General features: G+C 44.0%; 1 protein-coding gene across 1 annotated transcript in view; it reads left to right on the top strand.

Annotated features, from left to right (window-relative positions):
- Positions 1–13,827, top strand: part of prx (periaxin) — a 30,474-nt gene that overhangs the window by 14,241 nt on the left and 2,406 nt on the right. The window contains 12 exon segments of the mRNA XM_047339688.1: positions 109–7,226; positions 7,359–7,685; positions 7,688–7,789; positions 8,184–8,261; positions 8,556–9,677; positions 9,772–9,975; positions 10,177–10,380; positions 10,482–10,525; positions 10,626–10,703; positions 10,900–10,981; positions 11,083–11,126; positions 11,225–13,736. Of these exon segments, the coding sequence (XP_047195644.1) occupies positions 109–7,226; positions 7,359–7,685; positions 7,688–7,789; positions 8,184–8,261; positions 8,556–9,677; positions 9,772–9,975; positions 10,177–10,380; positions 10,482–10,525; positions 10,626–10,703; positions 10,900–10,981; positions 11,083–11,126; positions 11,225–13,736 (11,915 nt within the window).

Genomic DNA, 13,827 nt, shown 5'->3' with positions numbered 1-13,827 from the left:
AGCGAATGTAATCTGAAGAGCTGCATTTCAAAGACATCAGATGATTATCTGATTAGTATGTTTCCAATGTATTTCTCTTTCTTTCCTTTCTTTACACCGTTCTCCCAGGTTTCCTCGTATGAAATCAAAGGGAGGAAAAGTGGAAACAGGACAGATTGAGGGACATGCGAATATTTCTCCGTCTGAGTTGCCTGGAGCCAAAGTGAAAACCAAAGAAAAGGGACACAAATTTGGAATCGCCTTTCCAAAGAGCAAACACACAAAGGATTCTGGATCTGTGGAGCTGAAGCCGCCGGGTGTGAACATCCAGGCACCAGCAGTGGACTTCAGCTTGTCTGGTAATAGAGACATGGACGGGGAGAGGGGAGCGCTCAAGTTTAATGTGCCGGACGTGGAGTTTGCTCCCTCTTCGGCTGAGGCATCTTTGCCCACTGGGAAGGGAAAAGCAGATATCAAAGCTCCAAAAATCAACATCAAGGGAGGAACGGATGCAGCTGAAGGAAAAGGAGATGCAAAGCTCAGATTGCCAAAGTTGAAATTACCCAAAGTTAGACTCTCACGTCATTCAGATGAAGTAGATGGTGACATCAAGATAAAAGCTGGAGGGGTGAAAATGCCCAGTGTTGACGTAACACCTCCAAAAGTAGGAATCAGAGGAGGTGGGGGGATTGTTCTCCCTGAAGCCAAGTTGGAGGGTGACCTCTCAGGAAAAGCTGCATCTATTCAAATTCCTTCTGTTGACATTTCTTTACCGAAAGTGAAGGGAAAGTCCGACATTGACGTCTCACTCCCAGAGTATAAAGGAGCTGGGAAGACCACAATCAAAATGCCAACCCTTGACATCTCAATGCCTGATGCTGAGTTGGAATTGGACACCGGACGGAGAATACCTGATGAGGTGGAGGGCACTTTCAAAGGGCCCAAAATCTCCATGCCAAAGGTTGATATCTCATTACCTAAGATGGGATCACCTGATGTGGATATGGAATGTCCAGAGGGTGGAGGGAAATTCAATTTACCTTCTGTTGACATCTCTCCACCAAAGGTGCAAATGGAGGGTGGAGATGTGGATATGGACTATTTTGTTGGTGGTGATGGGAAGTTCAAAATGCCTAGTTTTGACTTATCTCTCCCAAATATTAAGTCACCAGAAGGAGATGTAAATATAAAAGGACAAAAGCTGGAAGGAGGCTACAAGTTGCCCAAAGTAGACTTGACCCTTCCCAAAGGCAAAGCCGGAACAACTAATATTGAAGGAGAAGGAAAATTTAATATACCATCATTAGACATATCTCTCCCTAAAGTGAAGACAGGGGAGTTGGACGTCAACATTGTTGGCCCTGAAGTGAAAGGACATAAATTTGGATTGGTCACACCTGATGTTGATGTGTCTCTGCCTAAAGGCAACATTTCTGGAGACGTAAAAGTCGAAGGACATGTTGACAAGGGAGGAAAATTCAAAATGCCCACCTTCGATGTTTCTGTGCCCAAACTGAAACAACCAGAGGGTCACATGAACATAGAGGGGCCCGGATACGAGGGTGGACATAAGATCCAGATGCCCTCTGTTGATATATCTCTGCCGAAAGGAAAGATGGGGGGTGACATTGAAATAGAGGGTCCATCTACTAGAGGAGGGAAATTCAAAATGCCCTCACTTGATGTCAGACTCCCTAAGATGGGGACATCTGGAGCTGAGGTTGACTTGCAAGGACCTACGATTAAAGGGGGGGGGATTGAGGCACCGTCAGTGGACATTTCTTTACCGAAAGGTAAATCCAAGGGTGAGGTTGACTTAGACGGAAAGGGAGGCAAGTTTAAAATGCCTTCGTTTAATGTAGATCTTCCAAAAATGAAATTCCCTGAGGGCGAGGTGGTTTTGCAGGGACCTAAAGTTAAAGGTGGAAAGATAAACATGCCCACTGTTGATATCTCAGTCCCCCAAGGAAACCTAGAGGGAGGTGGGAACATTGATGGTGGTGAATTCAAAGGAGGCAAACTTAGCATGCCCTCTGTGGACATTTCTCTCCCAAAAACGAAGCTACCCGAAGGAGAAGTAAAGCTAGAAGGCCCCGAACTTCCAAATGTTGACTTGTCACTTCCCAAGGCAAACGTAGAGGGCAACATGGAGCTTCAGGGCGGCGGTGGTGGCGGAGCCAAGTTTAAGATGCCGACTTTCGACATCTCACTCCCAAAGATAAAAACAAAAGGAGAGGTTGACATTGAAGGGTCTGAAGTCAAAGGGGGAGCAAAGTTCAACATGCCATCACTGGACATCGCTCTTCCTGCCATGAAGTCACCACAGGGGGAGGTGAAAGTCCAAGGTCCTGAATTTAAAGGAGGAAATATCCAGATGCCTTCTCTTGATGTGTCACTACCCAAGATCAAGTCACAGGGAGGTGACATTGACATCGAAGGTCCACAGTTTAAGGTTAAGTCACCAGAGGCAGATTTAGACCTAAAGGGGACTGAGATTAAAGGTAAGATAGATATGGAAATACCTTCGGGAAAAGGAGGCAAATTTAAGATGCCTTCATTTGATATGTCTCTACCAAAGGGGAAGTTGCCTGAGGGAAATATTGGCCTTGAGGGACCCTCAGTTGATATCTCCATCCCAAAAGGAAAAGCAGTGGGTGACATTAAAACTAAAGGTAAAGAAGGACATTTTCAAATGCCCTCAATTGATGTTTCTCTTCCTAAAATAAAATCAAAGCGAGGTGAAATCAACATTGAGGGTCCAGAACTCAAACGTGGGGAAATTAAAATGCCAACTATTGACATTTCACCCCCTCAAGGAACATTTGAAGGTGACATCAATGTCAAAGGTGAAGGAAAAGGTGGCAAGTTCAACCTGCCGTCTGTAGATGTCTCCCTACCTGCAGTAAAATTCCCTGAGGGTGATGTGAATTTTCAAGGTCCAAAAGTAAAAGGTGGGAAATTTGAAATGCCAAAAATCAACATAGAGCTTCCCAAAGGTAAAGCACAGGGAGATATTGATATTGACATTCACTCTGGAAAAGATGGTAATATTGAAATACCATCCTGTGCTGTTGGATTTCCTAAAGGAAATGTCACAGGTGACATACATTTTGAAGGTCCTGGAGGGAAAGGGGGGAAGATGAAGATGCCAAAATTTGATATTTCATTACCAAAAGTAAATTTTCCTGAGAGTGATGTAAAATTCAAAGGGCCGGACACCAAGGGCAGAAAGATTGAGATGCCAGACATTGATATTACTCTTCCAAAAGGAAAAGCTGAAAGTGACATAAAGGTTGAAGGCCCTGAGATGAAAGGGGGAAAATTCAAAATGCCAAAATTTGGTGTTTCTTCACCAAAAGTGAGTCTTCCAAAGGTTGATGCCAATGTGGCAGGACCAGACATGAAAGGAAAAATTGAAATGCCAACAGTTGATATCTCACTTCCAAAGGGAAAGCTGGATGTGGATATTGACAGTGATGGGCACAGTGGTAAAGGAGGCAAGTTTCACATGCCCTCAGTCGATATCTCTCTTCCTAAAATCAAAGCAAAGGGAGTCGATATTCAAGGACCTGAAGTCAAAGGTGACATTTCACTCCCTCAAATTAAGTCTCCAGAGGTAGATATCAGTCTTGAGGGTCCTGATGTTAAAGGAGGGAAGTTTAACATGCCAACTGTTGACATTACACTCCCTAAAGGAAAAGTCAAGGGTGACTTTGGTGTCGAGGGCCCTGAGGTGAAGGGTGGCAAGTTTAAAATGCCAAAATTTGATGTGTCTCTACCAAAGGTTAGTCTCCCAGAAGGAGATGTCAAAATAAAAGGCCCAGACATGAAGGGAGGGAAGATTGAGATGCCAGACATTGATATTTCACTCCCCAAAGGAAAAGCAGAAGGAGAAATTGATATTGGAGGACATGCTGGTAAAGGAGGCAAGTTCCATATGCCCTCTATTGATATCTCTCTTCCTAAAATGAAAGCTAAGGGACCAGAGGTCAACATAGAAGGTCCTGAACTTAAAGGGGGAAAGATGCACATGCCAGACATCGACCTTTCACTTCCTACAGGAAAAGTTGATGCTGACCTCAGCCTTGAGGGCCCTGAGGTAAAAGGAGGCAAATTGAAAATGCCCAAATTTAATGTTTCACTTCCAAAGATGACTCTGCCAGAGGGTAGTGCCAAACTGGAAGGACCTGATGTTAAAGGGAAGTTTGAAATGCCAAACATTGATGTTTCACTTCCTAAAGGAAAAGTAAAGGGAGAGGTTGACATTGAGGGAGATGGTGACAAAGGGGGCAAGTTTCACATGCCCTCAATTAATATCTCTCTTCCTAAAATAAAATCAAAGGGAGCTGGTGTTGATATTGAGGGACCTGAACTTAAAGGAGACATTTCATTTCCAGAAGGGAAAGTTGAGGGTGACTTAAACGTTGAAGGCCCTAAGATAAAAGGGGGAGAAATCAATGTTGAAAGCCCTGAAGTGAAGGGTGGCAAGTTTAAATTGCCAAGATTTGATGTGTCTTTACCAAAAGTGAGTCTCCCAGAAGGTGATGTCAAAGTAAAAGGCCCAGACATCAAGGGAGGGAAGATTAAGATGCCAGACATAGATATTTCACTCCCCAAAGGAAAAGCTGAAGGTGACATAAATGTTGAAGGCCCTGAGATGAAAGGGGGCAAATTCAAAATGCCAAAATTTGGTGTTTCTTTACCAAAAGTGAGTCTTCCAAAGGTCGATGCCAATGTGGCAGGACCAGACATGAAAGGAAAAATTGAAATGCCAACAGTTGATATCTCACTTCCAAAGGGAAAGCTGGATGTGGATATTGACAGTGATGGGCACAGTGGCAAAGGAGGCAAGTTTCACATGCCCTCAGTCGATATCTCTCTTCCTAAAATCAAAGCAAAGGGAGTCGATATTCAAGGACCTGAAGTCAAAGGTGACATTTCACTCCCTCAAATTAAGTCTCCAGAGGTAGATATCAGTCTTGAGGGTCCTGATGTTAAAGGAGGGAAGTTTAACTTGCCAACTGTTGACATTACACTCCCTAAAGGAAAAGTTGAGGGTGACTTTGGTGTCGAGGGCCCTGAGGTGAAGGGTGGCAAGTTTAAAATGCCAAAATTTGATGTGTCTCTACCAAAAGTTAGTCTCCCAGAAGGAGATGTCAAAATAAAAGGCCCAGACATGAAGGGAGGGAAGATTGAGATGCCAGACATTGATATTTCACTCCCCAAAGGAAAAGCAGAAGGAGAAATTGATATTGGAGGACATGCTGGTAAAGGAGGCAAGTTCCATATGCCCTCTATTGATATCTCTCTTCCTAAAATGAAAGCTAAGGGACCAGAGGTCAACATAGAAGGTCCTGAACTTAAAGGGGGAAAGCTGCACATGCCAGACATCGACCTTTCACTTCCTAAAGGAAGTGTCAAACTGGAAGGACCTGAGATAAAAGGAGGAAAGATGCCAGCAATACCAGCTGTTGACATATCTGTTCCAGTGGGTAACGTGGAAGGAGATTTCAACATTCAAGGACCATCTGGAAAGGGAAAGATTGAAGGACCAAAAATAAATCTCCCAAAGTTTGATTTTGACCTCAGCCTCCCTTCTGGTTTGAAAGACATTAGCCTTAAAATGGACACCAGTAGTCCTGATGCATCAGGAGATATGGACATTAAACCAGCCAAGTTGAAGGTTAAGGGTGCAGACATCGAGACAGGTGCAGCACTAAAACTTCCCTCAGTCAAATTACCAACAGTTGACATCAAAGCTCCAAAGGTGGATTTAGACTTTGGTCTTAAAAAACCGAAAGGGGATGATGTGGAAGTGGAGCTTCTGAAAGCAGAGGGAGGAAGGCCTTCTTCAGGGATCAGCTTCGATTTACCTGATGTCTCCCTCAAAATCCCCAGTTTTTCTTTTCCCAAGTTTGGTGCAAAGTCCAAGAGTGGTGAATTAGAGATATCAGGGAAAGGCCCTAAGGCAGATGTTTCCCTCGGCCCACCACATGTGGAAGGAGAGATAAGAGCACCATCAGTAGACTTTGATGGGGATGGAAAAGTCAAGGTGAAAAAATCTAAAATCAAAATGCCCAAATTTGGAATATCCAAAAAAGATACAGATGTTTCTGTGTCTTGTCCTGATGTGGATGTTAAAGTTAAAAAAGGGAAAATCGATATTCCAAAACCAGAAATCAAATTTGAGAGCCCAGATGATAAATCAAAATACAAAGTAAAATTCCCGAAGTTTAAAATATCGCCACCAAAGGGTCAACTGCCAGTGGGAGAAGTTGATGCAAAACTGGAGGCAGAAGTTGAAGGAAAAGGCGGCTTCCATGCACCTGATGTCACTATCAAATTACCCAAATTCTCCATGCCAGGATTTGGCTCAAGGGAAAAAGATTTGGGGAAGCCACAAGGTGACATTGGAGCTAAGGCCAAGGTCAAGATGCCCTCCATTGAGCTGTCGCTACCAGCAGCTAAAACTCCAGAGACTGAGGTTCTTCTCCCCAAAGCAGAAGTTGATGTTACAGAGGCTGATATCAAAGGTTATGAGGGAAACCTTAAAATTCCCAAAATGCCAATTATTAACGTTTCTATTCCAAAAATAGACCTGGATCTATCCCTGCCAAAAGGAAAGTCCCAAAAGATCGAAGGACCAGAAGTAGAATTAAAAGCAGGTGAAGGAAAGTTCAAAATGCCTCACATAACAATGCCAGATGTTGACCTCTCTCTGCCCAAAGGAAAGATTGAAGGTCCAGAGGTGGAGCTCAAAGGAGAGGGTGGAAAGTTCAAAATGCCCCATCTCAGCATGCCCTCTGTTGATATTTCACTTCCCAAAGGGAAGATTGAAGGTCCAGAAGTTGAACTGGAGGGAGGTACCGGAGGAAGGTTCAAAATGCCTCATATGAAAATGCCAAATATTGACCTCTCTCTCCCCAAAGGAAAGATTGGAGGTCCAGAAGTTGAAATGGAGGGAGGTACTGGAGGAAGGTTCAAAATGCCTCATATGAAAATGCCAAATATTGACCTCTCTCTGCCCAAAGGAAAGATTGAAGGTCCAGAAGTTGAACTGGAGGGAGGTACCGGAGGAAAGTTCAAAATGCCCCATTTCAGCATGCCCTCTGTTGATATTTCACTTCCCAAAGGAAAGATTGAAGGTCCAGAAGTTGAACTGGAGGGAGGTACCGGAGGAAGGTTCAAAATGCCTCATATGAAAATGCCAAATATTGACCTCTCTCTGCCCAAAGGAAAGATTGAAGGTCCAGAAGTTGAAATGGAGGAGGTACTGAGGAAGTTCAACTATTGACCTGGTTTGGAGGGTAGAAAGTTCAAAATGCCCCATTTCAGCATGCCCTCTGTTGATATTTCACTTCCCAAAGGAAAGATTGAAGGTCCAGAAGTTGAACTGGAGGGAGGTACCGGAGGAAGGTTCAAAATGCCTCATGTGAAAATGCCAAATATTGACCTCTCTCTCCCCAAAGGAAAGATTGAAGGTCCAGAAGTTGAAATGGAGGGAGGTACCGGAGGAAAGTTCAAAATGCCTCATATGAAAATGCCAAATGTTGACCTCTCTCTGCCTAAAGGAAAGATTGAAGGTCCAGAAGTTGAAATGGAAGGAGGTACCGGAGGAAAATTCAAGATGCCCCATTTCAGCATGCCCTCTGTTGATATTTCACTTCCCAAAGGAAAGATTGAAGGTCCAGAAGTTGAACTGGAGGGAGTAACGGAGGAAAGTTCAAAATGCCTCATTTGAAAATGCCAAATATTGACCTCTCTCTGCCCAAAGGAAAGATTGAAGGTCCAGAAGTTGAAATGCAGGGAGGTACGGAGGAAAGTTCAAAATGCCTCATATGAAAAGCCAAATATTGACCTCTCTCTCCCAAAGGAAAGATTGAAGGTCAGAAGTTGAAATGGAAGGAGGTACCGGAGGAAAGTTCAAAATGCCTCATCTGAAAATGCCAAATATTGACCTCTCTCCCCAAAGGAAAGATTGAAGGTCAGAAGTTGAACTGAGGAGGTACGGAGGAAAGTTCAAAATGCCTCATCTGAAAATGCCAAATATTGACCTCTCTCCCCAAAGGAAAGATTGAAGGTCCAGAAGTTGAACTGGAGGGAGGATTGAGGGAAAGTTCAAGATGCCTCATATGAAAATGCCAAATATTGATCTCTCTCTGCCTAAAGGAAAGATTGAAGGTCCAGAAGTTGAAATGGAGGAGGTACCGGAGGAAAATTCAAGATGCCCCATTTCAGCATGCCCTCTGTTGATATTTCACTTCCCAAAGGAAAGATTGAAGGTCCAGAAGTTGAAATGGAGGAGGTACTGAGGAAGGTTCAAAATGCCTCATATGAAAATGCCAAATATTGATTCTCTCTGCCCAAAGGAAAGATTGAAGGTCCAGAAGTTGAAATGGAAGGAGGTACCGGAGGAAAATCAAGATGCCCCATTTCAGCATGCCCTCTGTTGATATTTCACTTCCCAAAGGAAAGATTGAAGCAGAGGTGGAGCTGAAAGGATGGTGGAAAATTCAAGATGCCTCATCTCAGCATGCCTTCTGTTGATATTTCACTTCCCAAAGGAAAGATTGAAGGTCCAGAAGTTGAACTGGAGGGAGGTACTGGAGGAAGGTTCAAAATGCCTCATATGAAAATGCCAAATATTGACCTCTCTCTGCCCAAAGGAAAGATTGAAGGTCCAGAAGTTGAAATGGAGGGAGGTACCGGAGGAAAATTCAAGATGCCCCATTTCAGCATGCCCTCTGTTGATATTTCACTTCCCAAAGGAAAGATTGAAGGTCCAGAAGTTGAACTGGAGGGAGGTACCGGAGGAAAGTTCAAAATGCCTCATATGAAAATGCCAAATATTGACCTCTCTCTGCCCAAAGGAAAGATTGAAGGTCCAGAAGTTGAAATGGAGGGAGGTACCGGAGGAAAATTCAAGATGCCCCATTTCAGCATGCCCTCTGTTGATATTTCACTTCCCAAAGGAAAGATTGAAGGTCCAGAAGTTGAACTGGAGGGAGGTACTGGAGGAAAGTTCAAAATGCCTCATATGAAAATGCCAAATATTGACCTCTCTCTGCCCAAAGGAAAGATTGAAGGTCCAGAAGTTGAACTGGAGGGAGGTACCGGAGGAAGGTTCAAGATGCCTCATATGAAAATGCCAAATATTGATCTCTCTCTGCCCAAAGGAAAGATTGAAGGTCCAGAAGTTGAAATGGAAGGAGGTACCGGAGGAAAATTCAAGATGCCCCATTTCAGCATGCCCTCTGTTGATATTTCACTTCCCAAAGGAAAGATTGAAGGTCCAGAAGTTGAACTGGAGGGAGGTACTGGAGGAAAGTTCAAAATGCCTCATATGAAAATGCCAAATATTGACCTCTCTCTGCCCAAAGGAAAGATTGAAGGTCCAGAAGTTGAACTGGAGGGAGGTACCGGAGGAAAATTCAAAATGCCTCATATGAAAATGCCAAATATTGACCTCTCTCTGCCCAAAGGAAAGATTGAAGGTCCAGAAGTTGAACTGGAGGGAGGTACTGGAGGAAAATTCAAAATGCCTCATTTCAGCATGCCCTCTGTTGATATTTCACTTCCCAAAGGAAAGATTGAAGGTCCAGAAGTTGAAATGGAGGGAGGTACCGGAGGAAAGTTCAAAATGCCTCATATGAAAATGCCAAATATTGATCTCTCTCTGCCTAAAGGAAAGATTGAAGGTCAGAGGAGCTGAAAGGAGATGGTGGAAAATTCAAGATGCCCCATCTCAGCATGCCTCTGTTGATATTTCACTTCCCAAAGGAAAGATTGAAGGTCCAGAAGTTGAACTGGAGGGAGGTACTGGAGGAAGGTTCAAGATGCCTCATATGAAAATGCCAAATATTGACCTCTCTCTGCCCAAAGGAAAGATTGAAGGTCCAGAAGTTGAACTGGAGGGAGGTACCGGAGGAAAATTCAAGATGCCCCATTTCAGCATGCCCTCTGTTGATATTTCACTCCCCAAAGGAAAGATTGAAGGTCCAGAAGTTGAACTGGAGGGAGGTACTGAGGAAAGTTCAAAATGCCCCATTTCAGCATGCCCTCTGTTGATATTTCACTCTCCAAAGGAAAGATTGAAGGTCCAGAAGTTGAACTGGAGGGAGGTACCGGAGGAAGGTTCAAATCCTCATATGAAAATGCCAAATATTGACCTCTCTCTGCCTAAAGGAAAGATTGAAGGTCCAGAAGTTGAACTGGAGGGAGGTACCGGAGGAAAGTTCAAAATGCCTCATATGAAAATGCCAAATATTGATCTCTCTCTGCCTAAAGGAAAGATTGAAGGTCCAGAAGTTGAACTGGAGGGAGGTACCGGAGGAAAGTTCAAGATACCTCATATGAAAATGCCAAATATTGACCTCTCTCTGCCCAAAGGAAAGATTGAAGGTCCAGAAGTTGAAATGGAAGGAGGTACCGGAGGAAAATTCAAGATGCCCCATTTCAGCATGCCTCTGTTGATATTTCACTTCCCAAAGGAAAGATTGAAGGTCCAGAAGTTGAACTGGAGGGAGGTACCGGAGGAAAGTTCAAAATGCCTCATATGAAAATGCCAAATATTGACCTCTCTCTGCCCAAAGGAAAGATTGAAGGTCCAGAAGTTGAATGGAGGGAGGTACGGAGGAAAATTCAAGATGCCCCATTTCAGCATGCCCTCTGTTGATATTTCACTTCCCAAAGGAAAGATTGAAGGTCCAGAAGTTGAACTGGAGGAGGTACTGGAGGAAAGTTCAAAATGCCTCATATGAAAATGCCAAATATTGCTCTCTCTGCCCAAAGGAAAGATTGAAGGTCCAGAAGTTGAACTGGAGGAGGTACTGGAGGAAAATTCAAAATGCTCATATTCATGCCCTCTGTTGATATTTCACTTCCCAATGGAAAGATTGAAGGTCAGAAGTTGAAATGGAGGGAGGTACCGGAGGAAGGTTCAAAATGCCTCATATGAAAATGCCAAATATTGATCTCTCTCTGCCTAAAGGAAAGATTGAAGGTCCAGAAGTTGAACTGGAGGAGGTACCGGAGGAAGGTTCAAAATGCCTCATATGAAAATGCCAAATATTGATCTCTCTCTGCCCAAAGGAAAGATTGAAGGTCCAGAAGTTGAACTGGAGGGAGGTACCGGAGGAAAGTTCAAGATGCCTCATATGAAAATGCCAAATGTTGACCTCTCTTGCCCAAAGGAAAGATTGAAGGTCCAGAAGTTGAAAGGAAGGAGGTACCGGAGGAATTCAAGATGCCTCATTTCAGCATGCCCTCTGTTGATATTTCACTTCCCAAAGGAAAGATTGAAGGTCCAGAAGTTGAACTGGAGGGAGGTACCGGAGGAAAGTTCAAAATGCCTCATTTGAAAATGCCAAATATTGACCTCTCTCTGCCTAAAGGAAAGATTGAAGGTCCAGAGGTGGAGCTGAAAGGAGATGGTGGAAAATTCAAGATGCCCCATCTCAGCATGCCTTCTGTTGATATTTCACTTCCCAAAGGAAAGATTGAAGGTCCAGAAGTTGAACTGGAGGGAGGTACCGGAGGAAAATTCAAGATGCCCCATTTCAGCATGCCCTCTGTTGATATTTCACTCCCCAAAGGAAAGATTGAAGGTCCAGAAGTTGAACTGGAGGGAGGTACTGGAGGAAAGTTCAAAATGCCTCATATGAAAATGCCAAATATTGACCTCTCTCTGCCCAAAGGAAAGATTGAAGGTCCAGAAGTTGAACTGGAGGGAGGTACCGGAGGAAAATTCAAAATGCCTCATATGAAAATGCCAAATATTGATCTCTCTCTGCCTAAAGGAAAGATTGAAGGTCCAGAGGTGGAGCTGAAAGGAGATGGTGGAAAATTCAAGATGCCCCATCTCAGCATGCCCTCTGTTGATATTTCACTTCCCAAAGGAAAGATTGAAGGTCCAGAAGTTGAAATGCAGGGAGGTACTGGAGGAAAGTTCAAAATGCCTCATATGAAAATGCCAAATGTTGACCTCTCTCTGCCTAAAGGAAAGATTCAAGGCCCAGAGGTGGAGCTCAAAGGGGAGGGTGGAAGATTCAAGATGCCTCATATGAAAATGCCAGATGTTAATATCTCACCTCCCAAAGGAGAGATTGAAGGTCCAGAAGTTGGGTTTGAGGGAGGTACTGGAGGAGGAAAATTCAAAATGCCTCATTTGAAAATGCCCTCAGTTGATATTTCACTGCCCAAAGGAAAAATTGGCAAAATTGAAGGGGCAGAGCTGGACATAGGGGTAGATGGAGACAAATCTAAAATGCAACAAGTGTCAATGCCCTCAGTTGACATTTCAGTGCCAAAAGAAAAGACTGAAGGCCCCAAAGTTGGGATGAACTTACCAACTGTTGAGGCAGGAGGGAAAATTAAATTACCACCAGTCTCGTCGATAGATGTAGAAATTGGTGCGAACTCTAGTAAAACTAAAAAAGACACGGGGGAAGTGGATTTGCATGTTGAAGGAGAGCACAAAGGTCTGAAACTCAAAATGCCAACAATAGATATCAAAATTCCAAAAGGAGACTTAGAGCTTGATATAGGACTCCATAGAGGAGGGGATAAAACGGACAGGAAGAAAGTTGAACTACCTGACCTGGACCTCAACACAGCAGGAACCAGCAGCAAAGTAAAAGGGCCTAAAGTCAAAGGATCAAAATTCAAGATTGGAAAGACAAAAAAGAAAACTGGCAAAGATCTGACAGAAACGGTCAAAGAAGGATTTGAGTGCGAAGTTGAAGTTGAAACTCACAATGGACATAAAGAGGGCAAAGATCGTATTAACATCTCCGTGCCAGAGGTTACAGTTCCAGGTGTTAGTATGAAAACCGGACAAGGTTCAGCCAACCTAGAAACAGGGGGAGCAGTTGAACTGTCATCACCGAGTGCAGAAATCAAAGTCCCCAGGATTCCAAACATAGATTTTGATATTGGTACATCACAAGATGAAGATGTTGATAAAACAGAAAAAGGAAAGAAAATCAAAATCCCAAAGTTTGGTGTCGCATTACCCTCCATCTCCTCTCCTGAGAGAAGACTCTATGGGCCAGAAATTCAGTATGAGGGCCCTAAAATGCCCAAAGTAAAGAAAGCTGTTTTTGTCTTGGTAAATCCTTCCCCAACAGATGAACCTACTCCATGCACAGGGCTCCTGCAGGGGGCGACAACAGCCGAGATCGATACAGAGGACGTCAAAGTGAAGTTACCCAAAATCAAAATGAAGCCAACCTTTGGGAAGACAAAAGATAAATCAGCCGCTGCGAGCACAGAGAGAGAAGGGGGGAGAGAGGAGAAGTCAAAGGGAGGGAAGGTAAAAATGTCTAAAGTGTCATTTTCTCCTGGAAAATCGGGGTCATTTGATGTCAATCTCAAGGGAGACGGTTCAAGTTCAAGTCTCAATGGTGAAGACGCTGCAAGTCCTCACAAGGACGACAAAGGGACATTCACTGGTAAAATCAAACTCCCAAAGGTGGTGTTCACCAGTCCATACAGCAAGATGGCTGCTGGGGCGGGAGACACTGAAACGAGTGGGAAACTAGGAAAGGAGTTTTCAAAGGATGTGGTGTCATCTCATGCCAGAACAGAAATGCTGGACAGGGACAGCTCGGAGTCCCCTGGTGGCTCGGCCGCGGAGTTCAGCTCGACAAAGGTCCGTGTTTGGAGTGAGGTGGACAGTAAAAGTGCAGAGTCTGAAGAAAGAGAGTCTTCCTCCTGGTTCAAGGTCCCAAAGTTCACCCTGAAGCCGCACTCCAAAGGTAAGGACAAATCACACTGTCATCTTAGACAACAGGATATTTGTGAAATGGATGTTGATTGAACTGAGTTGCTTCAGTAGGTGCTGGTCTC

Source organism: Hippoglossus stenolepis, chromosome 4 (genome assembly GCF_022539355.2).
Source record: "Hippoglossus stenolepis isolate QCI-W04-F060 chromosome 4, HSTE1.2, whole genome shotgun sequence".
Lineage (NCBI taxonomy): Eukaryota > Metazoa > Chordata > Actinopteri > Pleuronectiformes > Pleuronectidae > Hippoglossus > Hippoglossus stenolepis.
The sequence above is the reverse complement of the archived record's forward strand: the minus strand, read 5'-3'. Positions and strand labels throughout refer to the sequence as shown.